This window comes from Telmatherina bonti, assembly GCF_933228915.1.
Source record: "Telmatherina bonti genome assembly, chromosome: 14".
In the NCBI taxonomy this organism is placed as follows: Eukaryota; Metazoa; Chordata; class Actinopteri; order Atheriniformes; family Telmatherinidae; genus Telmatherina; species Telmatherina bonti.
In genome coordinates this window covers 20,586,672-20,606,718 of record NC_136612.1, presented here as the reverse complement: position 1 = coordinate 20,606,718, position 20,047 = coordinate 20,586,672, and the positions used below count along the sequence as shown (strand labels likewise).

The following is a 20,047-nucleotide window of genomic DNA, read 5'->3' as shown; positions in this document are numbered from 1 at the left end:
GTGCACGAGAAGCGGAGGATGTCTGTAACGCGCAGGCGGGACTTTCTCGCCGATGCCCAGACTGCGCTTTTGTCCTCGTGACCACTTGTAGCCACTTACAGCGACGTGAGGTGAACGCGCACAGGCGCATGGCCGCGCACGTTTGCAAGAATAATTTAAACGGACACGAGTACGTGCGCGTACTCGTATTCTTTGTGTGGCAGCGTAGAGAAGCGCCAAAAGAGTGACCATGGCTGATGAAAAACCAAAGGTGAGTGCCTTTTCTGTGTTTTAAATTACTATTGTTTTTTTACCGGGTCTTTCGCGTAGGAGATTAAAAGGAAAAAGGCAGTAATGCACATTTTGCCTGCATCTTTTTTTTTTTTTTTTTTTTTTTTTCAAAGTTGCGTGCTAGATTTCAACTATCAGATATACCTACTTTGATAGACCGGAAGGTTTGTGAGCGCGCATCCGAGGCGCGCGGATCGCTTTTAGCTTGATCACATACAGCCAACCAGCTGGTGTCATTTCCAATGTTCCTGAGTATATCTGTTTGTGAGAAAGGTTTACGCTGCCTGGGCGGGTTTGATTTTTGCAACAGTGGGAGTTGGTGCCCCCATTAATGTTTAATCCGTAGGAATAGATACATTACAACTACATGGTAATAAAATAAATCTGTTGATCAGTATTTCTTCTGATCGTTCAGACGCTGAAACTAAATACAATTTATATATATATATATATATATATATATATATATATATATATATATATATATATATATATATATATATTCATCAGATAGTTAAAAGGCAGACTTAATTATTCTTCAGCATAAAAAAATCAGTATTTATTACATGCTGGTCTGTGTCATTACATATATGTACTTTTTCTGTCAGCAACTGATACAATGTCCAAGCTGAAGTGGAGTTTCTGGGAAGACACATGAAAAAGTATTCAAATTCCCTTAACTTTTCCAGATTTTGTCATGTTACAACTACAAACTTAATTAAACTGTGTGGTGTGATTTTGTTTTGCGTGAGAGAAGAAAATTGTCCTTTTTTTTTTTTTTTTTTTTTTTTTTTTTAGATTACCAATCTATGTAAAGTATGTAAATGTAATTCTTTTTTTTTCTTTTTTTTTTTTTTTTAGATTACCAATGTAAATCGATGTAAAGTATGCATTTGTATTCAGACTCCCTGTACTCTGAGAGTTCAGAAGTTGCCTAAATAGTATATAAATTTTACCTGTAATTTACTCTAAGTATACATAAAACTGTTCTGTGAAGGCCTAGGGAGTAATAATCAGAAAAGCAACCGAAAGGCGCGTGTGGTAACTCTGAAGGAGCTGCAGAGATCCACAGTTCAGGTGTAAAGATCTGTCCCCAGCACGACTAATAATTATGTATTCCACAAATCTGGCCTAATGGAGTCCTGTTTGCAGTTTGCTTTAAGTGGTAGAAAATGAACACTGCCCTGAACATACCATCTCCACAGTGAAAGCTGGTGGTGGTATCATGCTGTGGGGATGTTTATTTTAAGCAGTGTCTGGGAAGCTGGTCAGGGTCTATGGTAAGATGAATACAGGGCAATAATAGGGTAGAAAAGATTTGATACTGGTAAGCAGGGGTTCACCTTAAAGCTGGACAACAACCCAAAACATACAGCCATAGCTACAAGGGCTTGGTTTAGATCAAAGCATATTCATGTGTAACAAAGATTCAGACAAAGTCTGGAGCAAAATTCAGTTGAGAGAAGTGCTGTTTACAGATGTTACAGATGTCTATCCACTCTGAGTTTAAGCTACTTTGCAAGGAAGATTGGGCAAACTTTAACCTCTAACTTAGCAAAGATGGTAGCGGCAGCTGTAATTGCAGAAAAAGGTGGTAGTATCAAGCATTTAAAGCTGGGGTAGGTAATCTTGCTCAGAAACATATTTTTTTTAGTCTGGATGAAGTGGTTCTTTGTCCTGATAGTAGTCTGTACATTTTTTAAATCATGAACAATAAGAAATATAGTTAGACCCCTCAGTTTACTGTAAATCTGTTAAAATTCTTACGAATCAAAATGTTCGGGCCACAATGAAATTGTTCGTTTCTTATATTTTGTAAGCTTCTTCACGGCTGAGAAAATTCTGGAAGGATTTCCCCAACACACTCGGTTAATTTGCCTCCTCACGCTAAACAGAAAGAGGAAATTGTTGGTGGGAAAAGCTGCAAACTAGAAAAGCACTCTTGAGAGCAAACCTCCGCCATGGCATTTAAAAAATTCCTGGATCCAAACGTTTATCCAGATCACCACTAAAATTAAATCTGTTCTTCCTTTTCACATTTCCAACAACTCGCGAAAATTTAATTAAAATCTGTCCTTAACTTTTTGAGTTATCTTGAACACAAACAGATAAATGCCAGTAAAAACATAACCTCCTTGGCGGAGGTAAGAAAAAAGCCTTGGATCATGCAAGGAGTAAAACCAAAGGGGGAGGAGCCAAGACAGGGTGCTACTTTCACATCTTGCTAGCTCCCCAACATCAGCTTTAACTCAGAAGGGCTGACTATAAATGTACATCTCACTTTTAAGGTTTTAAGTTGTTAAAACTTTTCGAAAGTTCACAGTTATCTTCTACCTTGTGTTGGTCTATTACATAAAATCCGAGTATATCAGTGTAAGGTTGTGGATGTGATGTAAGAAAATTAGACTTGGAGCCCCTCTCCACTTTTACACTTAAAGCTAAAATAATTAGCTTTGACTGTACCTTGTCAGTAAATTGACACTTTCAGCACTGACAGCCTTGGATTTCTGTTTCAAGCCTTTAATATATCTTGTTAAACTATTTTGTGGTTATTGAGATATTTGCACTTACTGATTTCAGATGGGTTGTCAAGATACAATTAGCTTACGAGCAGCGCTGTCAGGTGGTGCCAATCAAAAAGTGAAGAAAAAAATAAATGAGAGAAGATATTTTCTGATTTTTTTTTTTTAATGTGCAAATGGTTTTGAAATCCATGTGTTTTCCTTACATTCCCATGTACTCTAATTTGTATTGACCTTTCACATAAAAATATAGAAAGGTTCAGGGGATATGAATACGTTTTAAGTCGATGTATTTGATTCCTAACAGCAGAGCGATATGCAGCTCATTGCATCTACTAAATTGTGATCAGCGTAGTGTTTCGTTCCAAAACTTCATACATCAGGGTTTGAGCTTTAATTTCTTCTAATTACATTGGTCAATAAACAAATGACGATTCCATCTTTAAATCCCTGTTTGTTGTTGTTGTATTTTTATTCTACCCCCCAGGAGGCCGTGAAGACAGAAAACAATGAACACATAAACCTGAAGGTAGCAGGTCAGGATGGATCTGTTGTGCAGTTCAAGATCAAAAGACACACACCGCTCATCAAACTCATGAAAGCCTACTGCGAGAGACAGGTAGGCATGAACTTAAGTGATTATTCCAATGGTTTATGTAAAAAAAGGAAATAAAAAATTAAAAAAAAATAAAAAAAGCAGCAAATTATTTAATTGCATTGCACATGCATTTTTTTTTTCTTTTTCTTTTTACTTTTTCAGCTTTATTAACACATTTTTCTGTGCACTGTTCAGGCATAGTTCTGGAATGATTTAATGAATGTTGTATTTATCTTTTGCTTATTGATATATTCTGAAAGGAGGATCAACAAACTCCCTGAACCCAGAGTTTATACTCTAAAATTGTGAAATAACTTACTCTGATCTGAGCAACTCTTGAGTTTTTTTGTTCCAGATCAGCTGCTCTGAGTTGGTTCAGTCAACTCTGAGTATTTTTACATAGAGTTAAGAACCACGTGAAAAAATCCATCATCAGTGGAGCCCTGATACATAACGTCCCCATGGCAACCACTGACAAAAAGCTAGTTATTTCATCTAATTGAGGGGAGAAGTTATATATTTAAGCATGAGGCAATTCAAAGAGGTATTTTGTTAAAAAGAAAACACTGCTGCTGCTAAGTAGAGATGAGCATCATGGAAGAAAACTGCTGCCTGAGTCAATGTGGAAGTTTGAATCCATTTGTCCACTGATCAAATATTTAACTTTATTAAATATTGGTGGATATATTAAAATCTACATTTCATTTAGATTCAGTCCCACTGGAGAAAAACATCCATGCAAGAAACTGAAAGTTGAATTGAAATAAGTCTTTTAGTAAGGTCATGTATGGTACTAGATCAGAACTGGACATCTACTTTTATTAAACACTGGTTGATAAATCAGATATTCAGTGGTTATTACTATATCTAGTAAACCCAGAAAAATGCTGTTTCAATCCATTAAATACATATTCTCTCACGTAACTAACTGATATCTATCCTAGGCCTTACATAGGCCTAGGATAGATATCAGATGGTGTCCTGTATATAACTCAGACTCCAACAACAGTAGAAAACCCTGCTGTTGTAAGAAGTCAATACTCAGATTTTTCCACATTTGCTTGTTTTAAAATCTACCGAAGCAGAATAATATTCTTAATTGCAAGAAGAGGAAGAGGATGGTGAGGAGAAACCGTCTGCTGGGATCTAGAGAAACTGACGTATTTATGAAGTCATTATTTCAAACACATGTGAGGACTTTCCTGATGACTTGAGATACCTTCTCAGATTTTCTCTGTTACCAATGTTAGAAAGAAAACTCCCATTTACAAAACAAATTTTTCAGGAAGTATTTTTTTGCAAAAGTAAAAATCTTGCTGTGACAACATCTTATATTTGTCGTGTGCCATGTCGGATATGTAGCGAGAGAATCCAAGTAACTGCAAAACGGTGCTGTTTGAGGAACCAATGATAAAAAAATTATACTCCCACATATGTTTGAGTTCTAATAGATCAAAATTACATAAATAATTGTGTATGAATTCAGCTTCCAAATCTCTGAAGTCACATGTGTACTGATGGCCCATGTCTGATAGATAAAACTCAAGGTTTCTTTATGGCGAACCTGCCAGCGAGGAGGTTTACTTCAGAGGTTTAATTCAGACTTGGGGTAAGACGAGATTTGCTTTCTAAAACAGGAAACCTAGAGTTTTCCCCAACTCGGTTAACATGCTCAGAGTTTCAACATAACCCGATTTCTGGAACAGGCCCTTGGACTTCGCCATTGCTTACAATAGACATTGTTTAAATTGTAAGAAGGACACATGAATTATCACTATAACGGTATATTTATGATTTAACTGCTGAGCTGTGGCAGTGTTAGTCTTAGAGTTGCATCTCACTTGTTTCTTTCCTATTATTTCCAAAATAATTTAAAATAGAATGAAGGTTTGGGGTGTTATGTTTGTAAGTTTGCTTTTTAAACATGTAGTACTTTTGTTCACATGCATTTGAGATGGCAGTCAATATAAATTGTCTTTTTAAAATGCATATATAGATTTAAAAAAAACAAAAAAAAACAAGTTTAAAAAAAAAAAAAAAAAAGCTAACTTCTATACTTAAGCTTAACTTATAATTTTAAAAAAATGTCTATAATCCATAAGAAAAAATCTCTGCATATATGAAAGCAACTGTGCTTTGATTAATTGTGAAATAACTTGACTAAGAAATGTGTTAAATGTGTTGTCACATTATTCAATAAATATTTTATTTCTTTTCATGCCTGACGGTTTTAGTTTCAACAGGAACAAAGAAGAATTTTAGAATTTGATAGAATCATTGTGATTGTGAATGAACTTCTACAACTTTCTATGTTTCTTCATGCTCTGTACAGACAGGCAGAATAAGAAGCCAAGCAAAAGCTTTTTACTACATCAAATGTTAAATAAAATTATACATACATAAATTATATATTATAAAAGTACAGTATGTAACAAAGTGACACAGTGGTCAGTGACAATGTATAAATAATTTAAAAAACATTTTTTGCCACTATTTTTACTAAACACGTGGAGTGGACAAACTGCTATAAGTGAGAACCCTCATAGCTATAAAACAGCAGTACCAACTTTGTTGTTTGTTAGAGCACCATTTGGGATAAGTAACTTTTTGCCGTTATCGCTGCACCAGAGACTTTTGGCCACTGATGGCCACCGTACTTTCAAAACCTTTCTCAGTATTTGAAGCATCATCTTTACCACTAAATGTCAGTAATTCTTTCACACTGCAACTTCCAGTTTACTTTCATTTAACCCACTTAGTCCAGGTCCTTAGGACCCACCGCCCTGCATGTGTTGGACATGTTTCTACTCCAACACACCTGATTCAGATTCATGAACCTTCACATCACATTTTGTGCAGCCTGTTAACAAGCAATTAATTTCATTCAGGCTGGTGTTTTAAAGGTTGCCTCTAAAAATGTAGGGTAGTGGGTCCTGAGGACCTGGATTGAGAAACACAGATTTAACCAATGTGTTTGACATGCTAATAAGATTTTTTATGCCTGCCATTTGTATTGCTGCAGGCAAAGTTTGACCAGTTGTAGACTTAAGTATTTGTGTTTAATGTTGCCCATGTAGGAGATATGTTGCTATTTCTGGCTTTTTTTGTACACTCACTTTGAGCCTTTTTTATATTAATTTAGACAAACATCTTACTGCTGTAAAGAGTGCCATCATGCTGCTCAATCAAAATAAAAAAGACCCCCTCACAAGTATAGTACAGTGTTGCAGCAGGGAAACTCCCAACACTTGCAGGACTGTGAACCTCAAAGACCGAAGTTTCCCACCCCTGGTTTAATGTTACAGCAACAAACAGCAAACTCCGTTATTTCCCATTTTATAACTTAGAATGGCCCAAAAAAGGATTGAAGGGGTGTATACTAATAAAGGATTTTAATGGGTTGTTTTCTTCTTCTTTTTCAGGGACTCTCAATGAGGCAAATCAGGTTCAGATTTGACGGACAGCCGATAAATGAGACAGACACACCTGCACAGGTAAGTCTGAAGTGGTACAAGATGAACTTGAGCTGTTCAAACCATTTTCTGAATTAAAGTACACAGAGATGTGTGAAGGCCCTTTGCTGCCCTGGAAGTCAATGTAAAGCAGTTTTATATATTTATTATATATATATATTTACACACACAGCTAATTTTTTAAAGAATTTAATAGAAGTCACTGATTTATTTAAAAAAAAAAAAAAAAAAGGAAAAAAGCATTTAAGTATAGTAAAAATTAAGCTATGAACCCTACTCTGAAGCTCAGTTGCCGAGTCGAATGAAGGGTTTAACTGGCATCCCAAATATCTACTCATTTCATTTTGAAGCTCTTACAAACCAGCATCAAACATCTACAGCACTGAAAGACCTGTTGGTGTGTGCATGTGTACCGCCCAACAATTTAAGTCAGTGGTGTAGTGGTCCCTCAAGAAGTGGATATACTCTCATATTTTTTTGCCCTTTTATTTAAAAAAAAAATAAAATAAAATAAAAAAAACTGAATAAAAGTAGCCCAGAAAACTCAGTTTCAGAAACTGTGACATGTAGGACGACTGTACATAAATCCATCAGTGTATCTGCTGATCGTCACATTATTTCTGCTCTTTGGTTTCAGGGAGGAAGAGTTATGGAATCATTAAACCAGTACTGGCACACAGACTGGAGAGAGACAGACTCATAGACATATATATCTGTATTATGTCCATGTTAAGAGTGAAGTTAACGCAGCTGATGGCTAACTGCACCAGTGTAGCATACTGGTAACCTCATCTGAGCTGCTGGTATATGTGTAGGGATGTTTGTAATCGTGAAAGCAGTATGCTCAATTCTGACTGAAAAAGAAGTGGGTATACTGCATATACCCGTGTATACCCTGGACTACATCACTGGTTGAAGTGCTAATTAAAGCTTTATTTATCAAAAACTGTTGTTTCAGCCTAATCTTAGATTGTTTATTTCATTTATATTTTCACAAAGCATTTAAATGTCACTTTAAAAAAGAAGTTATTAAAGCGAGCTCATTTATTACAATCATCTCTCCCACCGCCAAGTCAGCATTTTAAATTGGCTGAGAAGCAAACATGCGCATGCTCCAACAGTTGCCATCACACTAAAAAACAAAAGTGTGACAACCTGTGGTGATAGATCAGCACCATGAGCAGCTTAGCTTTTCTCATAAATTCATGCAAAACCAAACTAAAGAAAAAACAACTGAACTCAAATAATGAAACTCAGTCAAATCTTTAACCCAGGGATGGCCAGCGCCGGTCCTGCAAGTGTCAGGAGTTTCCCTGCTAAAACACACCTGATTCAAATCAATGGTAATTAGCAGCCTTGTGCCGTGTTTGATGTCAAGCTCTGCACATGACTGGTAATTAAGTCTGTGTGTCAGGTGTGTTCCAGCAGGAGACTCCTAACACTTGCAGGACTTCTTTAATATTTGGTCATGAATAGATATTCTGGCTTTTTTTTCCCCCTTTTCTGATTCATACAAAACTAATTTTGGTTATCTTTGTTTCATTTAATTTCTTTAACTTTCACTCTTATTCTTAACCCTGTTTTTAAATATGTTGGGATTAAAGTTCTGCACATAATTAAAAGTTCAAATTCCTCAGCTTCTTGACAACTGCAATTGTGGGACAGTGATTATGTCTGTGGGCTGAAATGTGTTAAAACAATCACTGTGATACCTCCGGCTGTAGGAATGTACTGAACTACATCTCAATTTACATCTAGTGCTGTATGTGTTCAGTAGTTTGCGGCGAAAGTGGTTACAGTTTGTTATTGTTATTTTTTGCAGTGCTAGCAAGTCTGTCATGTGCATGCTGCAGTCATGGAAGGCAAATGCTGGCACCAGAATGTCACCCCTGAGGACAAAAATCACATAACTGCTACATCTTGACATTTGACTTGTGCTCTTTACTCCCTGTTTAGCTTTCCTCAGTATTCTTGCTTGATTCAATTCAGCTTTGTTTGCATAGCTTCACTTTACAACGTCTTCTCAGGGTACTTTACAGATGCATCATTTCCAGCCAATACATAATAAATAGCCTTGTTAAGGAAGTCCAACAGATTGCATTAAATCTTGACTTAGATCCGATCCGCCATCCTGAGCATGCACAAGGAAATCTCCCTGAATGAAGCTAAATTTACTAAAGAAAGGTAAAAATGCTGTTCTGAAAAGAGTGAAATTCATTTGATGCATTTTTTCTTTGTTTTTATTTTTCCTAACAGTTGGAAATGGAAGATGAAGACACAATTGATGTGTTTCAGCAACAGACGGGAGGCCTGTTTTAATCGACCGCACATGCCGCCATTTTTTCTCTTACTCTCTCTCAACACGCCCGACTTCCCCAGCTCCTGGAAACCAGTGGTTGGCTCTTTGCAGCTCGTCCAATTGTCTCGACAGAATTCCATGCAGAAGTCTTCATTTCTCTGCTACATTTAACTGCTGTATAATATTTTCAATTTTGCCCCTGTTACTATTCTGTCTTTGTATATAAATTACATCTAAATCACCTTGAGTTCTGATTTTGTTTGTCTGCACTGCTTGTGATAAACGTTGAAAACCACCTGTCCCAGTTTGAAAGGTTTGTTCTAAAGATGCAGATAGTTAAGATGGGGAATGGGGAGGGAAACAAGAAAGCTGACTGTTGATCAAAGATTGAGTTAAGCTTGGTTATTGTCCAGCAAATCTGTTAAGGTATACGGTCTCCACTAAATGAGCATGTATCCAGTTTGGGAATAGGCTTCATTGCTATTTACTTTCTGTTGCCATAAAAAATATTTGCTTTTATACTTTTTTAATGTAGTACTGGATGTTTAGATGTGTCTTAATTGTTTCACTTGGCCATTTCAGATTTTGGGAAGCCTGAAGGGATGTTTCAGTTCAATAAACATCTGTGTTGTCTATTAAAATGCCTGTTAAAATAAAGATGTCTTTTTTCCAAACTTTATTTTGTCTCATTTTCCTCTAATGTATGAGCCTTTTACTGACTAAATACTGAAAATGTGAGGTCCCAGAAAGTTTTCACGAAATAGTAAAATATTACTTTGACTTTTGACAAATCGTGGACTTCAGCCTCCGAGATCCGAACTGATCGCCGAGTGAGAGACCTGTTACCAGCAGGACACTCGACCGTTTGGGTTCTGACCAATGAGAAAGGAGTTCTGTTGGGTTCTGTCCAATGAGAAAAGAGTTCTGTGGTTGTCTGTCCAATCAGAGCAGGTGAAATGCTGGTGGGCTGGATCTCGTGGGCTGGCACCGCAGAACCAGCGGGTCTGGTCTTGGTTATGTTTTTCAGTATCGGGTGGAGTCTATATCCCGTCGCATCTCTGCGGGGCTGGTGGAGGCTGTCATTTTTATTTTATTTTTTTTTGTACAAATTAGTTTGCCTGTTTCAGGCGGCAAAGACATAGAAAAGATTCCCAAAGATGACAACGACAACCACATTTCAAGGAATGGACCCTGGTGCTAAAAGCAGTTCCAGGTAAAAGGAGCTAAAAAAAAAAAACCTTTAATGTAGGAACAAAAGAAGTGGGATGCGGGCAAGCCTTTTCGCTAGCTGAAGCTTTTTTTTCTTTTTTTTTTCCACCGGAAAAGCAGACTGGTGGCTTATATTAGCCCGTTTAGGATGGACAAGGATATTTCTGGATTGAGCTAAACTGTCGCATAGTCTTGCTAATTGAGTTAATCTTATTGGGTTGAAGAGGCTTCATACCCTTTGGCTACAGTAAGTTAGTTGTTAGCCTGTGTGGGCTTTCAGCACACGAGTTGAGCAGAAAACAAAGTAGCCCACTGAAATATTTTTTTTTCTCATTTTTTTCCCCCCACGATGAGGATAAAACTTCTAAACATTGCATCTCCATTGACTGTTGTTGACGGCAAACAACTTTTTCTAGCCTAAGTCTCAGATCTTCCCCTGTGAGGATGTGTATATGAGCTCATTAAAGTTTAGCAGTGTTTGTCATTTCTAATTGTGCAGCTTCTTGGTATTTATTCTGTGTCCATAGCGGGTTATTGGAGCCGCTAAATCTCAGCATGTGATTTATTACCGGAAGGATCCAGGACCAGACTTGAATCTGCATAAGTCATTATCTCTAATATGGCCGGGTATAAGTCATATACCTAATTTATTGTGGTGTAAATATATTTGCCTACAAGATTGTATGTTTGCACACTTTGTTGAACACGCTCTATAATGGAAAACCACCTAAAGAGTCATCCTCCAAGCATGCAGTCATTCCTTTCCTGTAAGTGATGCGTATCGTCTGGATGCATTCCTCCTTTGCAGTAAAAAAGAGGGGAACAATGCATTTTAAATAATGGCTGCCTCTGTATGCCTTTGAGGCATACAAATTACTTTTTTTTTTTTTGGGATGGGAATCTAGTGTTTCTAGAGTTTGCTGAGTGAGCATGACAAATGTCTGGCAGACATCAAGCGTCGTGAAGTCGCATGGTGTTTTCGGATGGTGCAGGGGCTTGGGTGGGGGCTAGCTAAGCCTGTAAATCTTTGCTTTGCGCTGTACTTTTGGTCCTTAAAGCCCCCTTTTTACCAGCTGTTGGTCATTTTTGTAGCTGTGTGTAGTGATATGCAGAGAGGCAAGAGATAAGGCTAAAATCTTAGTAGGCCATCAAAAGCCTCCAACCCTGCCTTATCAGACATGCCATCTTTGGCTGTGGAGTCCTTGCCTCTGCCCTGGCTTTGCCTCCCTCAAAAATGTCTCTCTTCATAGCAATAATCAGTGCTATTTTATTGATATTATATGCTGTTTGATTTTAGGGTGGGGTCTGCTGCCATACGAGTAAAAGCAAGTCTCTGTCACAGTCCGTGTGGAAACCATGAGCTCATCTTTTCTGGCCAGGAGGTGAAGTCTGGTTTAGGCATTATTGTCACAGACATCAGAATGCACACAAAAAAATGAATAGGAGAGAAAATATATCGGACACACAGTTGATTTGCCTCTAGTTGCTTTCTTTGTACATTGTGGAGCAAAGCTGTTTGTTAAACTCCATCTGCCTGCCTGGTCCTTGGACAGCTGCTCGGTGTGTCAGCTGGTGGCTTCGGGGGACTCTGAAGGGAGAGGACTTTGCTTTAAAAAGGAGGGAGGGGTCCAGCATTGGCTATGCAAGCACATTGGTGTCTGTCGCCCACCCCAACTGTCCCTCAGCACAGCAAACCAGAAAGGTTTTCCCCACACTTTGAGTCCTCTGTGTTGAGCCGATAGAAGCAAATCAGTGGGAATCTTTCTTTTTATTTTTAATTCACTGTTCTGCTTTTATGCTTCCTGGATTTTTTTCTGGAACATTGTGATTTCAGATGACCTATTTAACCGTAGATCTCAGACTTTTGACCTCTGTTGTGCAATACTGGCTTCAAATGAAGAGTCAAATGCAAGATATTCCTTCTCATATAGGACAACAATTCTACCAGAAACGAGTACCATCTCCTTGCATGTCACTGCATAGGGATCTGTGTAGAGGAGCTGCAGCTAGCCAGTTAACTCTGTGATTATATGCGGCTGGAGTCAGCTGCAGGGCAGAGACTGTGACTGCCTTCCTGACAGGCCGACAGCCGCAGCTTAAAGACTGGATACCATGCTGCTAGCTGGTGTGGGTTTTTTTTTTTTTCTTTCTGAGTGCGGTTATATGTTTAAAAGCGTTAAGGGTGGAGTAGGGAGATGCCTCCAAGACCCTTGGGGCGCTGTCATCATGTTTTATTTGACTATTGATTTTTTTTTTTTTTTTTTTTTTTTTTTTTTTTTTTTTTTAAATGTGTGCACAGCTGAAAACATTGACTGATGGTATGATGGCTTTGTGCTTTAGTTTGGTTCTAAAAAGGGGGGATGAAAAAAGGAGGGAGGGGTCCAGCAGGATGCCAATCAAGGAAGGATACTAATCAAGTAATGCTGAAATCTGTTTTTTTTTTTTTTTCTTCAATTCGTTTACAGGGTACTTCGACCGCCAGGTGGGGACTCCAGCTTCTCTTTTGGCACAGATGAAAACTCAACGCCTCAGCGCAAGAACAAGATGGCCTCTAGCATCTTTGCAGAACCTGATGACCCCCACGCTCATCGGAGGAACAATCCCCCCAGTAATTTAAACGAACATCACTCTGATCCATCTTAGTTTACTTTGCATGTGACAAGTCCGAGCTAAAGCAACCAAAGCTTTTACGTTATAACTGTCAGCAAGCTCAGTCTCGCAAAAGCAGACAGAAGTACAAGAAGTCTTAAGTAAGCAGAAAGCACCATGGAATTAATTCCCTTGACTTGAGGTAGGAAAAGACACAAACTGCAGGGTTATTTAGGGTTTTCCATTTCAGTCGTCATACTCAACATCCCACATGTGTAACAGCCAAAAATCCCTCGACTGGGATCAGGGTAATTTGATGCTAGGCTTTGTTGAATAAGGGTTAGATCACTTCTCAATGGAAAGAGTAGCTCTTTTTTTTTAAAAATGTATCACATGGTAAAACTCATGGCCTTAGACTTAAAGGGACAAGCGAACGCAGCAGCAGATACAAAAGCAATGAGATTTTAAGGTCGGTGTGAACTTGCAAAGGCTTATTTGTGATCTGACATTATTGCTTTTTAGTCTATTGATATTAAACCCTGGAAAGTTTGAGCCACACAGTATTCACATTTTAGCATGCTTTGGATTCCTCGTATGTTATTAAGGATAGAATAATTTTTTTATATCCAGTAAATATTTGATAAAGTGCATAAAGAGGAAATTTCAGGTTTTCAGGAGTAGGATTTCAGAAATCGCATGTTGTCACACTGACAGCATTGTATAAACTGTTTATATGGTGGATCAAATTTCCTGGGCATGTGGACAATGGAGAATTTGGCCTAAAATCGTTACTTCGGTCTCTGACCTTTGGAGCCTGCAGCTGATTACAGTAAAGCTTTTTCCTTCCTGCTTTGTTTCACTGGGAGCCTTGTCCAGTTCAGGCGAGATTGTCCGACTTGTCCTACTTTTTAAGTGAATGCAACTGGATGAGGATGTAAATTTCTCCTGGAATGATGGATTACCTTAATAGCACATTTTGTGAGGGTTGTTCTGTCTGTGCTGCCTGTAAATGAATGCCTGTTCCTCTGGCAACTGTGCAGTCTGAATTCCTTAGTAAATGGTCAACAATGTGTTTTACAGACTTAGGACTTGTCTAGGCCATCTGGAACTATGTGGCATCTTGTGTTAGTGCTTCTGCCTTTTTGTGATTTCATTTCTTTTTTTTTTTTTTAAAATACAAAAAGGCTTATATAATTGTATACATAAAAGGTCTGTTAAGCCATGTTTCTATGCCATGATAATATTAGCTGAGCCTTAAAAAAAAAAAAAAAAAAAAAAAAAAAGGTGAAGAACTTAAGATGGTTAGACTGAGATACAGATGCGAACCACCGTATGTTGGACATATTTTCAGATGTAGGCAGGCTCAGATAATGTGAAGGGATTGTTTAATTTCATCTGGGGCATTTAAAGTATATTTAAATAATGCCAGAGAATTTAAACTTGATGTCACTTTAGACAAACAATATATCCTTTCAATAAGAAGAGTACATATATTTCTCTTTCTTACGAAACCTGGAAATGTAGTTGGTCTTTTTAAAAACAACAAAATCTGTTTGCAGAAAACAGAATCAAGGTTAACTTTTCAAGTGCTTCAACCACATTTCTTGTACTTTAGGTTTAATAAAAAATGTGCCCTTTTGCTCAACCTACATTTACAATCCCCCAAAAAATAAACTTCCAATGAAAAGATATAACTATATTGTGTCATTGGGATTAAATAATTAAATGTGCTATTGTGTTTAGGCTCATTTCAAAGCATACTGATGGTCGGGCAGGTTTTTGGTACGGATATTAGGAAGTCTTCAGGTCCTGACCACAATGAAGAGCACTTCCTAAAAGATGGTGAAAGCTAGACTGCCATAAAGCCATATAATTGCTTTTCCAATCATATTGTTTTCATACACTTCTATTCTGCACCCTGGAGGTCCATCAGGATAAGCAGAACAATCTGTTTTGTATTGATCATGACATAATGCATCTTTGTCTTCACTATCAATCTAGCTCAATCCTCTAGTGCTTCATATTTGTTGTTTACTGGACGATAAACTAATCGGGCTCAAAAAATATTGAGCCAGTAATGAAGGAGCTCTTGTTGAGTGATGGGCTTTCAACAGCGCTGATGATTCGCTTCACTCCCTTAACAGCAACGGCTTCTCCTCTGCTTCTTCAGCAGCCGTTGTTCTCCTCCTGACAGAGATTGTCTGTCCCCTCCCTGGCCCTCTGGGCGATAGCTGTTACCTTATGTGGCTTTGGGAAGCACAGCCGGCCTCCCCACAGTGGGCCAAGGCAGGGTTTTAATGCTCTTTCCGCTGAAGGAGAATGCAGGCACTACGGGGTTTTGTGAGTTTTGGCTCTCAGGTCGTCTGCTTGGAATTGTTCCACCGCGTTTCTGGGCCTGTTGCAGCCGCCCAAGCGGATTTGGTTATGTTTCCTGTTGGTTCCCAGAGATTTTGACGTGAGTTATTTCAGTCGGATTCACTCATAAAGCTGATGTTTTGTCCAATCTAAGAAGATGAACTTGTAGTGAAGCACAGATGTCGGAGACATTAAGGTCTGGTTTGGCTTTGTGGCTAATTGGATTAGTGTCCATATGGTATGACTCGGCTGCTTTGAAGCCTTACTCATGATTTGTCATTTGTGCTTCCTGTCTGGCATTGCCATAATCTGTTAGCCAAAGAAAAGACAGAAAAACAATGACATGGCTGTGAGTGTTCAAGTATATAACGTCTGCATATCATTAAAGCAGAATTTTCTCTTACCCACCCAGCTGGTGCACCCACCGGAACCTTGTGTGGGGAGCCGTCAGCTCCACTGAGGCGGTGCCAGCAGCCTCTCCTCTTCCCCAAGAACCCCGAGCCGGAACTGACCACCATCCACAACTCTGGGGCCGCCATGGTCTGGAACCAGAAACGAGAGGTACCCGTCATTTAGTCAGACACTCTGTTTCCAAAACACAGACACAGTCTAGCTGGAGCTGAAAAGCAAACAGCCATAGATAAAGTGTAGTTCCAAATAGCTCAGTGGAAAATTTATTGAAGGGGGGGGGGGGGGGTGACTTGATCTGGCCATTTGAAAGTAGTCCAGATTTTTTTTTTTTTTTTTTTTTTTTTGGATAAACGTCCACTGACATTTGTAATCCCTGTGGATTTTTTTGGGTTTTTATGCTGTTAGCCGTCTCTGTCAGGCACAGAAAGAATTTCATGATTAAACAGTTTTAATAAAGACGCTGGGAAACAACGAGAAGGAAACGGTGCCACAAACCCTTATTTTAATCAGTCGCCGTCTGGATTTTGTTCCGTATGAATTTCTTTGTGATAAGTTGTGTGTTATGGTGAACCATCTGATATTCTTCTTCTATGTTTTCATTGTAGGTTGAGAACGGGGAAGAACAACCAAACGATGGTGAGTTTCCTGAGCTGTTTTATGAGAAGTGCCTGCCACACTCCGCGTCTAAACAGCAGGGCATGACTTAGATTAGTCTGTGAAGAGCTTCATGGTGCTCGACAACAGATCGGGTTATTCTTCCACATCAGGCTGTGGTGGCCAGTCTTGTCTCAACTGGCAGCCATACCATAATGTGTTTTCTTCCTACTGTACTGTACATTCTCCCTTTCTAAGTCAACAACACATGACCCCTTTAGATGTGGTTTTCCCTGTCATGATGGCATGACATCTGTAGTCAAGCAGCTGTTCTTTGATGGCAGGCCTTACTTAGTATGAAAAGCTTTTTATTAACCTCCAGGTGCATGTTTGTAAGAGAGTGGCTGGCTCCTTGGATAATGAGGGGGGGGGGGTTTACCACACAGCTTGATGAAAATATTGGAGCTAAAGCCTGTTTTTTCTCAGTGTGTGTGTGTGTGCGTGCGCATGCACTTTAACATGTGTTGTGTGTGCATATTAATGCTTATATGTTGGCAAAAACTTTCATTTGCTCACATTCATTTATCACACAGCAGTCACACTAACTTTTAGCATCTCTTTGAGACATATGTGTCATCCAGAGAAGTTCAGCCAGACTCAGTTTGGAGAAGTTGGAGTGCTGTCTCATGTTCAGTCACAGAGAAAAGAAAAGTCTGAACATCTGGGTCCACAGTCACAGAGCTGTGCAGCCTGATATCTGTCTCATTAACCTGTGATGAATGAAGTTGTCACAGCAGCTGTTCTGCTCCTGCTTGCAGGAAAATTATACTTAGATTTCTGTCTGTTCTACCTTTTGCAAATACAAACTGATGAATAATGAACTTTTTTGGAGCTTTAAAAGGGGCTGGTTTTGTAAGTACTCTTCTGTTTGCAAAAGCGACACCACTAATGGATAACAACCCCCTGTTTAGCAGAGTTTGCTAGTACAGGACTGCTAAGTTCAGCCACTCTGCTCTCCCCTTCAAAGCAAAAATGCATCTCATTTTCTCTCTTCAGTGAAGAGTTAATGTTACTATTGTTTTAATTCTTTTTCTGTGGGGGCGTCCAAATGGTCTCCACCAACTTTTTTTCTTTTTTTTCTTTTTAAAAGGAAATTCTTCTATAGAAATGGCCTTGAACCTGAAGGATGTTCATGTGAAACAGCAAACTATTTTTAGTTAGTTACTGCATGGATAAACCCAGATACACCCAGCTGGTGAAATGGTCATTGCTAGATCTGCTTACATTCCAGCTCTAGTTGTATCTTTTTTTTAAAAAAAATGTTCCATCTCAATATTTTCTGAAAAATAATCAGTCTTAACACGGATTAGTTTGAGTGTTATTGCCATCTCTTTCCACCTTTCTGCCTTTTTGGGCCAGTTGTATTGCCATCTACTTAATCGATGCTATTTTCTTTGACACATTGACCTTGTTTAACTGTTTGTGACTAACTCTAGTACTGTCTATGTTTTGTGAACTTTAGGCCATTTTGTCTAAATCAGATCTTCTATAACCTTGTAGCAGACGCAGTTGCATGTGGTTAGATATCGGGCACATAAGAAGCCATATCCTCATTTTGATGTGAATTTACTGAGCATTAGCATCACAGAGGCTAACAGGAGGATGTCTGGATGCATCCAAAGGGACGGCAGATAGTATCTCCTTAAATATTGCAAATAGTGACAATTAAGTGTCACAATTAAGTGGATAAAACTTACCCGACCTCTTATGGAAGTAATAAAATCATTTTATTGATCAGAAAACAAACTCCAGCTTTCACTGCATTGATTTATTTTATTTCTATTTTGTGATATTTAATATGTTGATTGATATTTGATTTGGTATTTAAAATGTGTTTTATAAATAAGGGTGGATTGGATTGATAAAGTGATCGCAGTGTTTGTCCAGAATTGTACTTGACAATAGCTATCATCATTTTTCTCCATCCCTCAACACCGTCTTGTATTGTTTTATCATCTTTTTGTGTTTCTTAACGTACAATACTTCTGTAAAAAGAAGACTTTCAGATGATTGTAAAAATAGCTGAGATTGAATAGAACTTGCAGTCTCACCTGCTGTCTTTGCTGCATCTGCAGAGTATCCTGACAACGAGGAGGGGGAGCAGGAGCAGGAGCAGAGGGAAACATCACAGCCTCCTGCCCCATCGGGAGGTGCCTCTGCTTCCGCAGGCGGCCGAAGAAACCCTCCTGGTGGCAAATCCAGCCTTATCCTGGGTTGAAACCACTCCTTTTTTTCTCTCCCTTTTTTTCATTCAAACGCTTTTTTATTTTTTGAAAATAAAAAAAACCCTCACCACTCTCTTCCTCATCATTCAACATCACACCATGTCCCCTCCTTCACCTACTTCCCAAGCACTCATGCTGTCACGTTCACGGGCCCTCGCGTCCGCTCCCTCCACCGTCAAACCTTCTGTTTTGATCCCTTTTTCTATTAAAAGAAGAAAACTGTTGACAAAAGCACTTTATGTATCTCCCACACCCCCCCTCCATTTCAGCCCATCCGGTAGTGCATTGCGCCTGCTGGGTAAGGCAAGACGTTTAGCTTGTCCCTCATTCTCCGCTGTTGTAAATGGTAAAAGAAAAAAAAAAAAGATTTGATGCGTGGATTTCTAAATACAATAAAGATTCATATGAATTTGCTGTGGCTGTTTTTTTCTTTATGTAAAAAGAAAAAAACTTAGGAAACATTTTAACAGTTCAGTTTACAAATAACATGAAAGAAACAACTAAGACAAATGCAACAGTTTTTGTTTTGTTTTAATGTGCAGAAATATCCAGAAGCAAAGAGCTGCATGTTATCTATGTCGTCTGAAATAAAGCGTGAAAACGGCCTGGGATTCGAAATCTAAGCTGCCCAAATGCTGCTTGTTTTGTCAAAAGTCAAGCTGCACTATCTTTTCATGACATCATACGCTGAATATTTGGCCCTGCAGAGCATTTCTGATTTAAGATGGGTGTTGCATTTTGTTCAGTGTCGAGGTTGGGCTTTTAGGAGGAAAAAAAAACAACAAACTGATTCCCTGTAAGATGTAATGTTAATTATGAAACATCATCAGCAGATCTGCTCTGAGATGCCTTATTTGGTTTTAGTTAGTCTTTTACCGTGTTCAGCATCAAAGGGAGTACACAAAGTGGGTATATTAGTACTTGACAAGCCTCTGGCTGTATTTTGTTTAACACTTACAGCCTGCCAGGTACTGGTCACTGTTCAGTTATTCCTGAATTAGATGTTGAGTAAATACTGAAGTGAGTTTTCTAAATGCAAACCAAAGGGGAGGTTGACTTTATCTAAAGATGTGATGTATTGAAACTTCCCAACATGATTAATCCTTTTTATACAAATTCAGCTGATCAGCGTCATGTAACTTGTGAATGTCAAGTTGACTGATTGGTACAAAGATGTCATCATATACATCTACGTAGATATTTAACTGTTTGAATATTGCAACGCCGGAAATGGAAAAAAATTACTAATGCTTTTTGCAGATGTATTTAATTCTATAATTGTGGGTTTGTGCTGCATCTCCAGTCTTTGGTCTTCTCTTTTCATTCTGCTGGTGACCTGAAAGCCAGTTCAGCATTTTTAATGAAATATCAGTTCCTAAAATGCATCTGGAGCTTGCCGGAGAAGCTGAGCAGTGGTCTTCTGCATCTGTTATATGTTATAT

General features: G+C 38.5%; 2 protein-coding genes across 2 annotated transcripts; both read left to right on the top strand.

The window, feature by feature from the left end:
• Window positions 1-196: 196 nt before the first annotated feature.
• Window positions 197-9,841, top strand: LOC306765140 (small ubiquitin-related modifier 2-like). Its single transcript, XM_079252504.1, has 4 exons — window positions 197-250; window positions 3,280-3,411; window positions 6,813-6,884; window positions 9,120-9,841. Exons 1-4 carry the CDS (start codon window positions 230-232, stop codon window positions 9,180-9,182), a joined length of 288 nt encoding a protein of 95 aa, XP_079108630.1. The 5' UTR covers window positions 197-229; the 3' UTR covers window positions 9,183-9,841.
• Window positions 9,842-10,200: 359 nt separating this feature from the next.
• On the top strand, window positions 10,201-18,675 carry LOC306765149 (uncharacterized protein). The gene is made up of 5 exons (XM_079252517.1): window positions 10,201-10,375; window positions 12,837-12,979; window positions 15,728-15,876; window positions 16,332-16,362; window positions 18,456-18,675. Exons 1-5 carry the CDS (start codon window positions 10,320-10,322, stop codon window positions 18,596-18,598), a joined length of 522 nt encoding a protein of 173 aa, XP_079108643.1. The 5' UTR covers window positions 10,201-10,319; the 3' UTR covers window positions 18,599-18,675.
• Window positions 18,676-20,047: the final 1,372 nt, after the last annotated feature.